The 13437-nt window shown below is 38.7% G+C and overlaps 1 protein-coding gene across 4 annotated transcripts in view; it reads left to right on the forward strand.

The window, feature by feature from the left end:
• The window catches only part of LOC310766740 (uncharacterized protein C8orf34 homolog), an 85366-nt gene that overhangs the window by 39664 nt on the left and 32265 nt on the right, over positions 1-13437 (forward strand). For all 4 annotated transcript variants that reach the window (XM_083623331.1, XM_083623332.1, XM_083623334.1 and 1 more), the window contains exon 8: positions 3453-3588. In XM_083623331.1, coding sequence (XP_083479457.1) covers positions 3453-3588 — 136 coding nt within the window. The remainder of the gene's footprint in view (positions 1-3452; positions 3589-13437) is intronic.

The raw sequence follows: 13437 nt of genomic DNA on the forward strand, positions 1-13437 counted from the left end.
AGCCTGGGAAGAATAACCAGAATGTGTATCTTTCAGCACAATTACTTTACTTTACTTTTTTAATATAATTTTTCCAGTTTATTAACTATTTAACTTTTCTCAAAAATTGGAGTGCATCATAACAAAAAGTATATTCAAAAATGTAAAAGTGCATTGCAAAAAACAAAGAATAAATATACAATGCAATTAAATATTCAGATTCAAATTTACTTTGTAAAACTAGCTTGTCTGTGTGAACAGAAATAGTTTAAATCATGATTTTGTCATGTGGGGCTGTATGTGTTTATATAGTTATTAATCACAGTAGAATTGCAGCTGTTAATGTTATTGTTAGTTCTGTAAAAATGGACAAATAAGCGCCCTTTAAGTATCTGTTTCCTTGATGCTACTACACACTGATAATTGTAAAGTTTCGTTTTAATATTCTTGTCCTCGTTCCTTTTAAGTTTAACATTTTATTTAGTCAGTTCACAGCAGGCAGATCCAAAAATATACAGAGCTCATCCTTATTCATAAATTAAGTCTTTACTAACTACATGGATATATCTGCACCTGTGTTCTTGGCTCATTTCCTTGACATTTGCCCCTCACAGTCATGAAACAAATCTATGCATCTTTCCAATACATAAATGGTTTATTCATCCTTTGAATTTGCTAGGATGACCTTGACGTAAGTTTGTAAATTAGCCAAGTTAGCTTTTGCTTTAAAAAATGAAGAGACAGAATTAATTCACTGGCCTTGTTTATATGTCATGATAAGCTATTTTGCTCCTCCGTATTTTTTTCTGCAATGTGTTCAGCTACGTCCAAGTTTGGTTTAGTGTATTCTGTGAATCCAGGTACGTGGTTAACTTAGGCTAACCATGAGCTGCAACCAAAGTTTTTTTCCTAGTTACTGCTTGTGGTTAGCATTGAGAAAGTTTAACCATGAGTCTGGGTTTGGATGACATACTAAGCCAGTGTTTTTTACAACAGTAGAAAAAGACTGAGGAACCTGGCTTAGTGCAAAGCAGGCCAGTGGCTAGACCAAAACACACACAGATGTAATGGTTCTTAGGGTGCAAGATGCACTTTATTTCTCTTTTGAATTAATATTAACATGTATGAAAAGCTAGATGTATTCCAAGGTTCCACTGTATATCCATTTCTCTTTTCTTCATAAAGGCATTTTCTTATTTTCAATTTGGTCCTTCTGAAAGGTTTTGTGATATTTAAAACCACCAGCAACATAGTGGCTGAGATCTAGCGAACTGCACAAGTAATTCTGTGTGCCCAAGGAGGTTATTAACTTACCTTTCTTGAGCACAATCACCCCATGCAACATAACAAACCACTTTCAAAACTGAAAACATTTTCAAAAGCCATTTCTGATGAGGCATAAGAATCTACTGTTCAGTTATGTCCTCCTCACTCCCCCCGGGTCCCCCTCCCCAAAAAAGACCCCTGTATGCATATCTAAGTTATTGAGCTTATCTAAGGCAACCCTTTGGCTCCTAGGCTTGGACTACCTTAAAATATTAGTTTAAGATTTATAAAGTACACCTCTATATAACTCCTAAGTTAATAGCATGAAATCATTTAAAACAATCCTCAGTATTGTTCAGTATAAATTACTGTTGATGTTACAGATGGTTACTGTTTGATTAATTTCATGATTTGCCCTACCTTACTATTTTAAGAGTGGAAATGGCATGCATCAGCAGACTTTTGGCAAACTAGCAAAAGTTGACGCAACAAGAAACTAGTTGAGTAAACTATGAAGACATAAAGAAATACGAGCGAGGCATTCAAGGCTAGGCCAAAATTTGATTTAACGCTATATAAACAGCTACACTATATAGCCATGTGTCTGGGGGAAAAAATCGGCTACCTCAACAATATGCCAGCGGTAATGAATTCAGTGTTTGTTTACCGGCAACAATTTCTTAAAATATGGTAGTTGAATATGACACACAGATTCCCTCTTTCCCTCCTACACACAAAGCAAGCACAAATGTGTTTACAGTGGAGTTTTATTGAAGAAACATATGACAAACAATCTCCTGTGAACTTTGGCTGGTTTTTCAGAAACCAGTATAATTTACAAAACAGGCATGCTTTTTGCCAACCCCAAAATCATGCCTCTAAAAATAATATCACACAGATCTGCATACCCTTCTGAGTGTATACCTTTTCCTCCTATAATGCTTTGTTAGGATGTGCTAGATCAGGGATAGGGAACCTCAGTCCCCCAGTAACCCAATGGTGATAACAGAAGCATGGAGACAGCTCCATGATTGGTCAAGCTCTTTCAAGGGAGTGATAATTAATGGCCTACTAACTGGAATGTGTTAGTTCAGTGTTCAGAGTTTGGAGTTCAGAGTTCTGTGTGTCAGTGTAGGAGTTGTGAGTCGTGTCAGAGAGAGCTAGCAAAAGATCCATGTTCTGTTCCTGTAAATAGTCCACTGTATATAATAAACACCTAACTACAAGTTCCTGATTCCTGCTTCGTCTATACTGTCTGCAGTCAAGTTGCCAATTGCTTCCGTGGATTCTGTGTTTACTCTGCTAGGTCTGGCTAAGGTCCTGCAGCTAGTTGGAAAGTTGCGAAACACCAATAGGTTTTGCCAACAGGCTTCTCCACCTGGGCTGTCCCCAGGTTACACCTCACCCCTGCCCTGCTTTGCAGCCTCCTTAGGTTCTTGCTTGTCTTGAATGTATCCTTTAACTCTGTTAAAGCTTCTTGCTTGCCCTGGCAAAGAATAGAGAAAGATGTGTGGATAAATTAGCATTTGCTGTTCCATCCATTTTGCTTCTGGCCTTGCCCTCTACTGGAATCTGTCCTCTGGAATGTTGCCTCGACCAGAAGATAAATACAAAGGAGAGAAAGACAGAAGAGTACTTGGAGCATCTGCAACCTTTAACCTGGCAGAGAGCCCTTCAAATGCCTTGTACCCCTGAATCATCTACCAGCATGTATGCATGTAGGAGTTGAGTGCCTTTGTGACAACCCCCACATACATATTTTCACTACTGTCCATACATTACGTTATTTCCTTCACCCACATAGATCTGTATTATTGCTTACCCTGGCTTTGACTGGTGGGTGGCTGGAGGGCATTCCATGCTTGTGGTTTTAAAGATTCCCTGCCAAGCTGATCCTTGTTAAATAATTGTCTTTCACAACAGGCTGACAAACTAATGGTGAATGGGATTTTTAAATTTATTTTTACTTTATTACCTTTTCATCTCACCTTCCCTGGAAAGAGCTCAAGGCAGTGTGCATGGTTACTCCTCCCGTTTTATCCTTGCAACAACCCTGTGAGGTTTTTGGTACAGAGAGAAAGTGACTGGCCCAAGGTCACCCAGTAAGCTTCACGGCTGAATCTGCAATTTATGTGTTTCTAAAGCAAATATGTTGCTGCAAATATTTACTTAGTGATATACTTGCTTCTTCGTCTTTTAATTTGCAGAGGATCTTGATGATTTAAGAATGGAAGGGGTAACCAGTGTCATTTCTTCTGGGAGCAAATTTAACCAAACCCGAAGTACACATACAGCTGAACCACAAGCCAAAGTCACCTTGAACATCTGTGCTAGGTGTGCCAGGTAAATAATAAGATTTTTGTTTCTTTCTTTGTGCTTCCCCAGGGCCAAATGCTTATTGCAGATTGGAATTTGCAACAATTTCACCCAGCTATCTAAAAGAAAGGACAGGATGCATTTTTTGATCTTAAAGTTGGATAGAGGAACTGTTCTTTTTATCCCTGACTTTCAGTGACATTAGAAATTAATTCAAGAATCCTAAATTCTAGACACAGGAGAAGCCACAGCTGCTGGCTCCAGCTTTGAGAAACAGTGGTGTCTGGTGTTTTGTTGAAAGAGGAGGCTTTCTTAATTAAAATTAAATCTTGAGTGGAATCTTTATCAGGTCTTAGGACTTGGCAAGTTCATAAGGAAGAGTTGGAGTTGAATAGAGCCTTTGGCAAGCCGGAGATCTTTCCCTCTTAGCATGGACTATTAACACATGTTTCTGTCTACCACTTGACTTGATTTGTTGATTTGAACAGGATCACTCAAGTTACTTTTGCACATGACACCATTCGCACCAACAATGTACCAAATTGTTTCACATACTTATCAGCTTTATGTCACAGCTCGGAAGTATTTTCAGTTTTCTTTCTCTGAATTTGATTAGTTACCTGAATTTCTGTGGCTTTTCAAAGATGATCCAGGGTATTTATGGCTTCAAAATGCACCTGTGCAAATTAAGATTCAGTTGCATGTGTGTTTGGGGGGAGTTTCATACAGTTGCCTTTTAACACTTCAAAATCCTATCCTTCTGGAAGGAACCTAATCAATATGGAATCTTTCTGGCTTTGGAAGTTATTTTTTTTCCATCTACAGTATGAGAGCAAAAAAAGCAACGCAGCCAAATCAGCTAAGAAGGCAATAATAACTGCGAGCCCTTTGATATTTTTTTTTAAATGAAGACTCGTTTTTGAAAAGGAATTACACCTGACAAAACTAGCCAAACTCAATAATTTAAGTGATTAGCAAGAACATTATTTGCGGGGGGTGGGTGCGTGGGACAGTTCTAACTTCTTGACTTCTGCTGCTGGCTATTCTTTTGTGGTACTCCAGATAAAGTTAAATACCTTTAAATAAAGGGAACCTGTGATGGCATCAGGATGAAATTTGAGTATGTTCCAGTCCTATTTTTAAACTTCATCCTCTTTGATTTGAGGCTGCCAGTTTTTGACGGATGCCTGCTTGGAGATGCTGATTGAATAACACTTCCAGAAATACCCCCATGCCCTCGCGTGCAGAATCATATTGTAGTGTTGTCATTGTTAGAGAAATCTTCCCCACCATTTAAGATTTAAACCCTGCAATATAAATCAAGATGCGGTTTTACATCCCTGACCCATAGCTGTCACCGCTGATACTTAGTCCTCTCTTGATTACACCAAAAGACTATTCTGTCAGTCTTTTGCTAAATCAAATGGAACAAAATGCTCAGCCTCATCGGCCCAAACAACCAAATAGCATGACAAAACCTGACTGCCCTCAGATGACAGAATTATCTATACGTTAAACTCTGAGCTTTGTCTAGCCTTGACTGCTGCCCCAGAATTTGCCCTGATTAAATGAGGTGAGGATTTGTCCTTTTTACAGTGTGGGTGAGGGACTTGACTGCAGAAGAAGCAGAATTTATAAATGAATGAGTACTGCTCTGTTTATAAACCTTTTTTTGGATCATACGATATATACTCTCCATCCCATGTGTATGATGCTACTGTCACCGTATTTTTCGCTCCATAAGACGCACCTTTTTCCTCTTAAAATCTAAGGGGAAACGTCTGTGCGTCTTATGGAGCGAATGTGTGGTCCCTGGGGCTGGGGGGAATCCGGGCTTGCCCCGCCAGCCCCACAAGTTCGGGGAGCAGCGGGAAGGCTGTGCGTAGCCTTTCCGCTGCTCCCCTACCTGCTCTTTGGGGCTGGCGGTGGGAGAAAGCCGGGCTTCCCCCGCCAGCCCCAACAAGCTCCTGAGAAGCTCTGGGGTAGCCTGCAAAGCCTCCACAGGGCAGCGGGGAGCCTTCATCCCACTGCCCTGGGGAGGCTTCGCGTGGCTATCCCTGGCTTTTGCGGGAGGTGGGGGAAGGGACAGAGCGAGGCTCTCTCCCCCACCTCCCGCAAAAGCCCCCAAGAGCCGCATATTTTTTTTCTTAAATTCTCCCCCCCCCCCCAAAAAAGTAGGTGCACCTTATGGTCAGGTGCGCCTTATGGAGCGAAAAATATGGTAGGTGGCAATTGGTAGGTGCAATTATCCGATATGGCTTGAAGTACCTTCTGTTCTGTAATCACTGACTCTTTGAGTAATGCAGTGCCCTGAGATCCATATGGCCTGTTTAGGTCATCGGATGACCTTAACAGATGAGGGATATCTGTTGAATGCAGGCTACAGTGTAAAAGAACATGACACAATGTCATGGGACTCAAATATCTGAAGGATTCCCTATATCATCCTGCCTGTGCCTTAAGTTTTTTGAATGAGTTTCTTCTCCATGATCCACCATTGGGTGAGCTGCTCCCTGTGGTGTCACAAGAGAAAGCTTTCTTTACAGTGGCACCCTACTTGTGGACTGTCCCCGCCTCAAAACTGTGGATGATGTTGATACTTTTATCAAGTTTTGCCCAGGTGTTCTCAGTGGTTAGTTAATTGGCATTTGGGTTAGCCTATCCTGTGTTTTCAGCTGCTCCTATTGGTTAAAATGAATTTTATGGTTTTATTATAGTGTGATACCTCAGTTGGTTAGAGCATGGTGCTGATAACACCAAGGATACAGGTTTGATCCCTGTATGGGACAGCTGCATATTCCTGCATCGCTGGGGCTTGGACTATATGATCCCCAGGGTCCCTTTCAATTCTATGATTCTATTGTGTATTTTTATATGCTATATCCCATTCTTGTATCTGTATAGATGACGGGCAGGTTATAAATAACAATTCACAGATAAATCTTAATGTAAGTTCTGCAACCAGGTGAGAGAATTTCCATATATCATGATCCTGGATTACCTATAACTATAAAAAAGACATGGAGCAGATTTTTTGATTTACATTTTTGGAGTATTTATAAAGTGCTAAGTGTCAATTGGTTTTACTCAGAGAAGATCCACTGGAATTAATGAACATGACTATGTTAGTTTTATTAATTTTGATGGGTCTAGTTGAGTATCGCATCCAACATTCTCAAGGTAGGTTACAAGACGATAGGGGAATTTTTTTATGAATTTGACTTGCATTCTCACTGTGGCAAATCTCTTTCTTGCAGCTCTTGCCAATAGATACTTGGGAATGAAACACTTTTTGTTGAACCCACAAAAGTATGACAATTTCTGCTTGCAACTTTATACAAAAGAATGAGTTACGTGTAATTTCAAAATAAATAGAATTCCTTAGATCACACACTGTCACAAATTATATGATCTGAATGAAATTATAAGAAGACTACTATATGTATGCCAAGTTTGTTGGTAAGCTTTGAAAATACTTGGTCCTGGAACTAGATAAATCACACGTAAAAAATCAACAACACTAAACATGTTGTGGAAATGAGATGTATCCAATCACAACAAAATTCTTGAGATAGCTAGCATGCTGTATAATTTCTCATGCAATCTTTGTAGAAGTACTCCCTGATGCATGTATAATTACCATCACTTGCACCTTGGCTTCATAATAGATGGCTAAATGTCACATAAATCATTATTGGAAGCCTCCTGGTGACATGAAAATGTGGAGGAATTCATGAGTTCAGTGGATTACGAAGTGAATAAAAGGTTTGTTAATACCTCCTTCTCTGAAAAAAAAATGTTCTGTTGACTTCTGTGGAGCATACTTCTGAAAAAACAAATAGAGGATTCGCCTGTATGGCCTTAATCCTAAATGTACATCAAATTTAGTGAACACATTTTCAATCAAATGTAGGGTAGACTGTAAAGCTATAAGCACACAGTTACTCACACTTATATCCCGTTTGGTTTCAGTAGTGCTAACTATTTACTGAATTGTGCCTAAATGAAAAATGTGTGCAATAAACCAAGAACTACTATCGTTTTGAATCCCATGCTGCTAAATCAATTTCATGGTGAACTCCCTGTGAATTTCCCCTTTTGAAAGAAATGGCTAAGTCTCATTATTTCCAAAACCCTAGTTTTGTCATGGGAAACAAACAACATAAGACAGGAGATTTATGTTCCAGCTTAACCAAAATCTCATGGGGCATAGAATTTCCCTAGTTGACCACATTTTCCCACTGAGTAAATCCAGAAACAACATTGAAAAAAAAGTTGATGTGATAATCAAAACATTCTCTGTTAAAGAGTTATAGGGTCTGTCAAAAGGAATTGCTCTCTATGTGAAGGAAAAGGAGGAATAACTGCAGTCTTAATTGTCCTTCTGTTGCATAATCTATTAAGAGATTATATATTCCTACTGAGTCTGTCTTAAAGTTGTTTTAGTCCTTTAAAAAACAAATGTCTGCAAGTGTTTTCTGTTTGATTTGACACATGCAATTATTGCTACGAGGACAATCCAAGAATCCTGTTCGCCTAATTTTGTAAAGAAAGTATCAAAATGCTTGTTCCGTTGACTATTTGGTATTTTTTGGTTTCATACTTTTAAACCACAACCACACTTTAATATTGACCCACTATGTATGGGACTGTGACTTAATGCACTGTGTTTTACACAAATAGTACTGTACAAATGTACAATCTATAACATTAGAACTTCATAGATAAAATGGGGAAATTTTCAAGGAAATTTCCACTCTTCCATTTAAAAGCAATGCATCTGTTTCTGAAGCAGAATCTAATACATTGTAGTAGTAGTACTAGTAATTTTATTTATCACCTTCACCCTAAGGTCCCAGGGTGGGTTACAACTCTTCAGCAACCATATTTAATAGCTTTTGAAAATGCAAGAAAAAACCCTCGCAGAAAAGGTTTCCTCCTGAAAATTTCAATGTATGACATTTCCTCAGGTATTAAAGCATTGTAGTCTGATACATTGAAATCTTGTAGGGATTTGGAAACAAAATTGATAGCATAGGTGCCCTTAAATAAATTTTTAAGTGACTAAAAATCATCATCATCTGTATAGCCACCCTTTGCCATAAGGTCCCAGGGTTACAACAATTTGACATCCAGCATTAAAAACAGTTTAAAACAAATTGCAAACAAATATGGGCAAGCAGGTGTATTGGTAAATATACTAACATGGAAAAATCTTCAGCTCATTCATATAATGAAACTGAAGAGGATACATTTTTGAATGAGTTATGTTTTCAATAACAAAGGATGTAGAACACAGGAAGCAAGACAAGTTTTGAAGTGAGGCATGTTTACACAGGTGTTGCATCAGTTTTTAGCAGTGCGTCTTTACAGTTTGGCTGTATTGATTTGGTTACTGTAGTGGCACAAACAGGAATTTGCTCCACTGCAGTTACATAGGTTTCTTTGCTGTAATTTGGCTCGGTATGGAATTGGCTTGGTGTTTACATTATTTACTTCATTGAATATTTAAGCGGAAACCAGTTGTCTGCTTTAAAAAGTTCTCTTCTGCTTACGTTAGCATATGCAAGCTTATTGTGCCTTATATTGCACCCTGGAAATTGTAGTTCCCATCACTAGTCATGACTGTGAGCTGCTCAGAAATTTAACCCATTCCCATGTTTTAGATCTATACATGGTACAGCAATCTTAATTATGGATGTTTATATTTTAATACTTGTGCAATTGTTTATTTCAGTTTTTTGGTAAACTACTTAGAAGACTATTTTGGTATGAAATGATATATAAATTAATAAATCATCACCATATAAGAAGTTTCCAATAAACTCCTTTATTGTCTCAATTAAAGAGAAATTGCTTACCAAGCAAAAGGCTACTCGATTGTAGAATCATTGAGTTGGAAGGGACTCAAAAGTCCAGTTCCACTGCTATAGCATCCCTAATAGGTGACAATCATTCCTATGGCTTAAAAAACCTCTAATGAAGGTGAGTTCAACACCTTCTGCAGCAGTCTTTTCCACTCCTGAACATTCTACTGACAGGAAGCTCTTCCTAATGTTGAGCTGAAATCCCCTCTTTTGTAATATGAACCTCTTGGTACAGGTCTTAGCTGCTGTAGCAACAGAAAATGAATCTGCTCCATGTGTGTGCAGTAATTTAGAAGGATGCTAAACAGCAGTTTAGAAAGAGAAAAATGTTCCTTTTGGAATTTTAAGGCAATGTTGATATATTTTTTCATCAGACATGACAGGTCAGACACAGGCTAAATTTAAGAAAAGGTTGAATAGTTCCATTACACAGGACATTAATTCTAATACTAATGCTAGCTATTGGATGGAGGGGGAAACAAGAGAAGAATGTATGGATACTTCCTCTGCACGGTTTTATAAAGATGCAGTGGGAAAGAAGAGATGTGTCTCATACAAATGCTGTTTTCTAGCTGCCCCACTTTTCTGGCTTGGAATGCTAAGAAGCAGTCTACTATTATTGGCTTGTTTTAATAGCAGATTACAACTGTCACTGGTTTGTATCAGAAGCAATTTATAAAGGGCTTCCAGTAAGATTTTGTTTACTTTTCACTAGTGGTATGTTTCAGAGGAAGCTGAGATTTTTCTTTTGTATCTAAAATAGAAAATGAAACTTATTTTCAAACAACAACAACAAAACCTTAATTCCTTAACCAGGCTTTATATTTGCCTGTAGCAAGTAAGCTTTGTATTATTTGACTCCAGTGCTCTTTGGTGGCCTGTCTCTGACTGTTTTTCTGTGAAAAAGCGATAGTTTGCTGTTTGTTTGTTGTTGTTTTTACTAATCCAGTCTGCTAACATTAGCTGGGGTAGAAAATATACCCATGCCAAAATTCAGTGCATTTCTAAGTCATTTTATGCCACATGTGGGTTTTTTTGTTTTGTTTAGGAGGGTAATTCCAAGTTTATCTATCTTTACTAATCACAGAAAAAAGTGTAATGTGCTGTAAAACCCTATTCATGTCTACTTATAAGTGTTTTCATTTAACTCAAAGATAAATGTTTACAGTATTGCTGATACAGTATTTTGTAACAGTGGCATTTGTTAGGCTGAATAACCTATCAAATGAAAGAGAATCTTTAGTCTTCAGTGGAAATTTTGTACCAACATCTGAAACCTAGAAAGGTTAATACAGTAGTACCTTGGTAGTCGAACGGCTTGGCTCCCAAACAAATCAGCTCCCGAATGCCACAAACCCGGAAGTGAGTGTTCTAGTTTGCAAATGTTTTTTGGAAGCCGAATGTCCAGTGTGGCTTCCACAGCTTCCGAATTGGGTGCAGGAACCGTTTCGGGAGTCGAATGGACTCCCAGAACAGATTAAATTCGAGAACCAAGGTACCACTGTATTTCATATTAAGATAATATTAAGGCCTTAAAGTTTTATTTGTGGCTATTGCTATAGTATGTGGCCTATAGCACCATTTACTATAGTAAGTGGTCTGTAAATAATAGATGATCCTTTTTCTAGATAAACTAGTGGGGAATGTATATTTTAAAACCCAGTAAAATGTGAAAAATCAGACTTCCAAAACTAAACCAACACATATGTATATCTTCCAAAATCTAGGTGACTCATGGCTCATTTGCCCAATATAGTTCTTGCATGGCTGAGCATTCCCTAAATATGTGCTTAGCAGCACAGTTCCATATATGTCTGTTCAGAAGTAAGCCCTGTTCAGTTCAATGAGGCTTACACTTAGGTAGTTTTGTACAAGGTTAAGCTAAGTGTCCTGTTATAGGCTGGAGCCTACAGAAGTTTGCAGCAAGAGTCCAGGATAGACTGTGGTGGTCAGGACCATGGACAGCACATTGTGGCAGCTGGTTTCAAGGTTAAACTGGATGCAGTTTAAGGAAACAGTGCTTGAAATGTTGCTCCACCAATAGTCTAGAATCAACTATGGCCTCAAATAGTCCTGCAGGAAGGTGAATGTCTTACAGCAGTGGAGCGGACACTTTCAAGGGAATGAGTCTTTTGAGTCACAGGAGGGAAGTAAGACTACCTCCCCATTCAAGAGTGGATGGATACATAACCATTGGAGCTTCCCTTCCATGGGAGCATCCTATAGGCTGGTTGCTTTGGAGGCTTTCTCCTCAGAGGGCTCCTAAACCCAATCTTCCACACCCTTTGTCATTGGATCCCTTCTCTGATAGCATGGGAAGCCTAGTCTTGGGCCATCACATTGCATTAACAAAACTAAAATAAGATAGGCATAAATTTGAAGGGTGGTAGAAATAGTTTCAACCTCCATTCTTGAAATTCTGAGGGATTTGCTTTTAGGGCAGAGAATGAGCATTCAGACTACTTCTATGTATAATGTATATTTTCACCCTTCATGTATGATATACATTCACATAGATATAGCCCAGGATCTGTAGGGCTATTGAGCTTGGCACTCCGCATGCAAAGCAAGTCTCTCTCCCTTTCTCTCACCAATCTGAGCTCTGCATATTCTCCAAAGGACCTGTCCTGAAGGTAGGGAAATACTCTGAAGAAGCATTCAGTGCAGTGGGGTGAGCTAGAAGGAGAAAGAAACACCTTTTGATATACTTAGTAGGTTCCAGTGCTCAAATCGGTGATTGATCTGTGACTAGCACAGGTAGGAGTAAAGAGAGTGGAGTCTTGGAAATGATAGTATGGCTGCTGACAAAAGTGTTTTGTGATGGTCCTGCCATGGCCAAACCTTTCCCATGCCTACCCTGGTCTGCAGCAAAATCAAGGAAGCCACTTAGTTGGTTTTTTTGCTTGTTCTCTTGAGATGTAAGGGACAGCAGTGAATTTGAGGAATCAATGGGGATGGGATGAGAAAGTAAAGATGAATAGATGCAATAGGGTAACTAAAGAGGAGGAGGAGGAAGGGAGGAGTAACTGGTGCATTAGGAAAATTACATGTTCCTGAGATCCTAATGCCTGAGACATTGCTGTAGGGAAGGGGAGAGGAGCAGAGAGGTGGTGGAAGGAGACATTCTTCTCTGGCTCAAATTATAACCTGAGGCAGACTTGGAAATACCTGAATATGGGAATTTTAAATCACAGAAATTCGTATTTCAACTCAAAGGACTACACACATTGGGGCATTACTAGACTCATGTGTTGTGCTTCTTCATTGATGAATCAAAAGTGGCTGTTGTTTTTGGTAATCACTGAATATGTACAGGAATGAGCTCAGCTCATTGAAAACCATTTCAGGAAATACAAAATGAAATTCAGGCTATGTTAACATATTTATGTTTTATGATTATGGGCACTGGGAAAAAAGAAGTTATGTAGATGTTCCAGATGGATCGTGTCTCACATTTCTAAAACTCTGCAAGATGTGGAAACTATTGCCAAACTTTAAATGAACATTCTTTCATATTGTGATAATCTGCTGTAGAATTAGCAACTGACTTCCCTAGAGCTTCAGGCTGTAATGAGTAATTGCTTACAGTTCCCAGATAGTCTTCTATATTAAAAGTTATCGGAAGAGTGAAATGGATGAGGTTTTATCAGAAAGAACACAAAATGAAAGCCTATAGTTAATTCCACAAAACAATTGTCTGTTTCCAACTCTGATGTCATTTCATGAACATTTTTAGGAGTGGTTGCAGAAAGTAAAACAAGTAATATGATACACTTTTATATACTTGTTGTTCACATAAAACCCTGTTTAAAACTGGAAAGGAAATGTGGCCTTGATACCACCTGTGTGACATAGATAAGGATTCAGTTATTCATTTTACATTTTTATCTTGCCAGGAGCATGTACGTCACTTGCGGGTCCTTCTGGATCCATTACTGTCACTTGAGACATGTGGCCTCAGTGGCATTGAGTGCCTTCTGTCAACTTCAACTGATGGCCCCAGATAGTA

Source organism: Podarcis filfolensis (genome assembly GCF_964270895.1).
Source record: "Podarcis filfolensis genome assembly, chromosome: 7".
Classification (NCBI taxonomy): Eukaryota; Metazoa; Chordata; class Lepidosauria; order Squamata; family Lacertidae; genus Podarcis; species Podarcis filfolensis.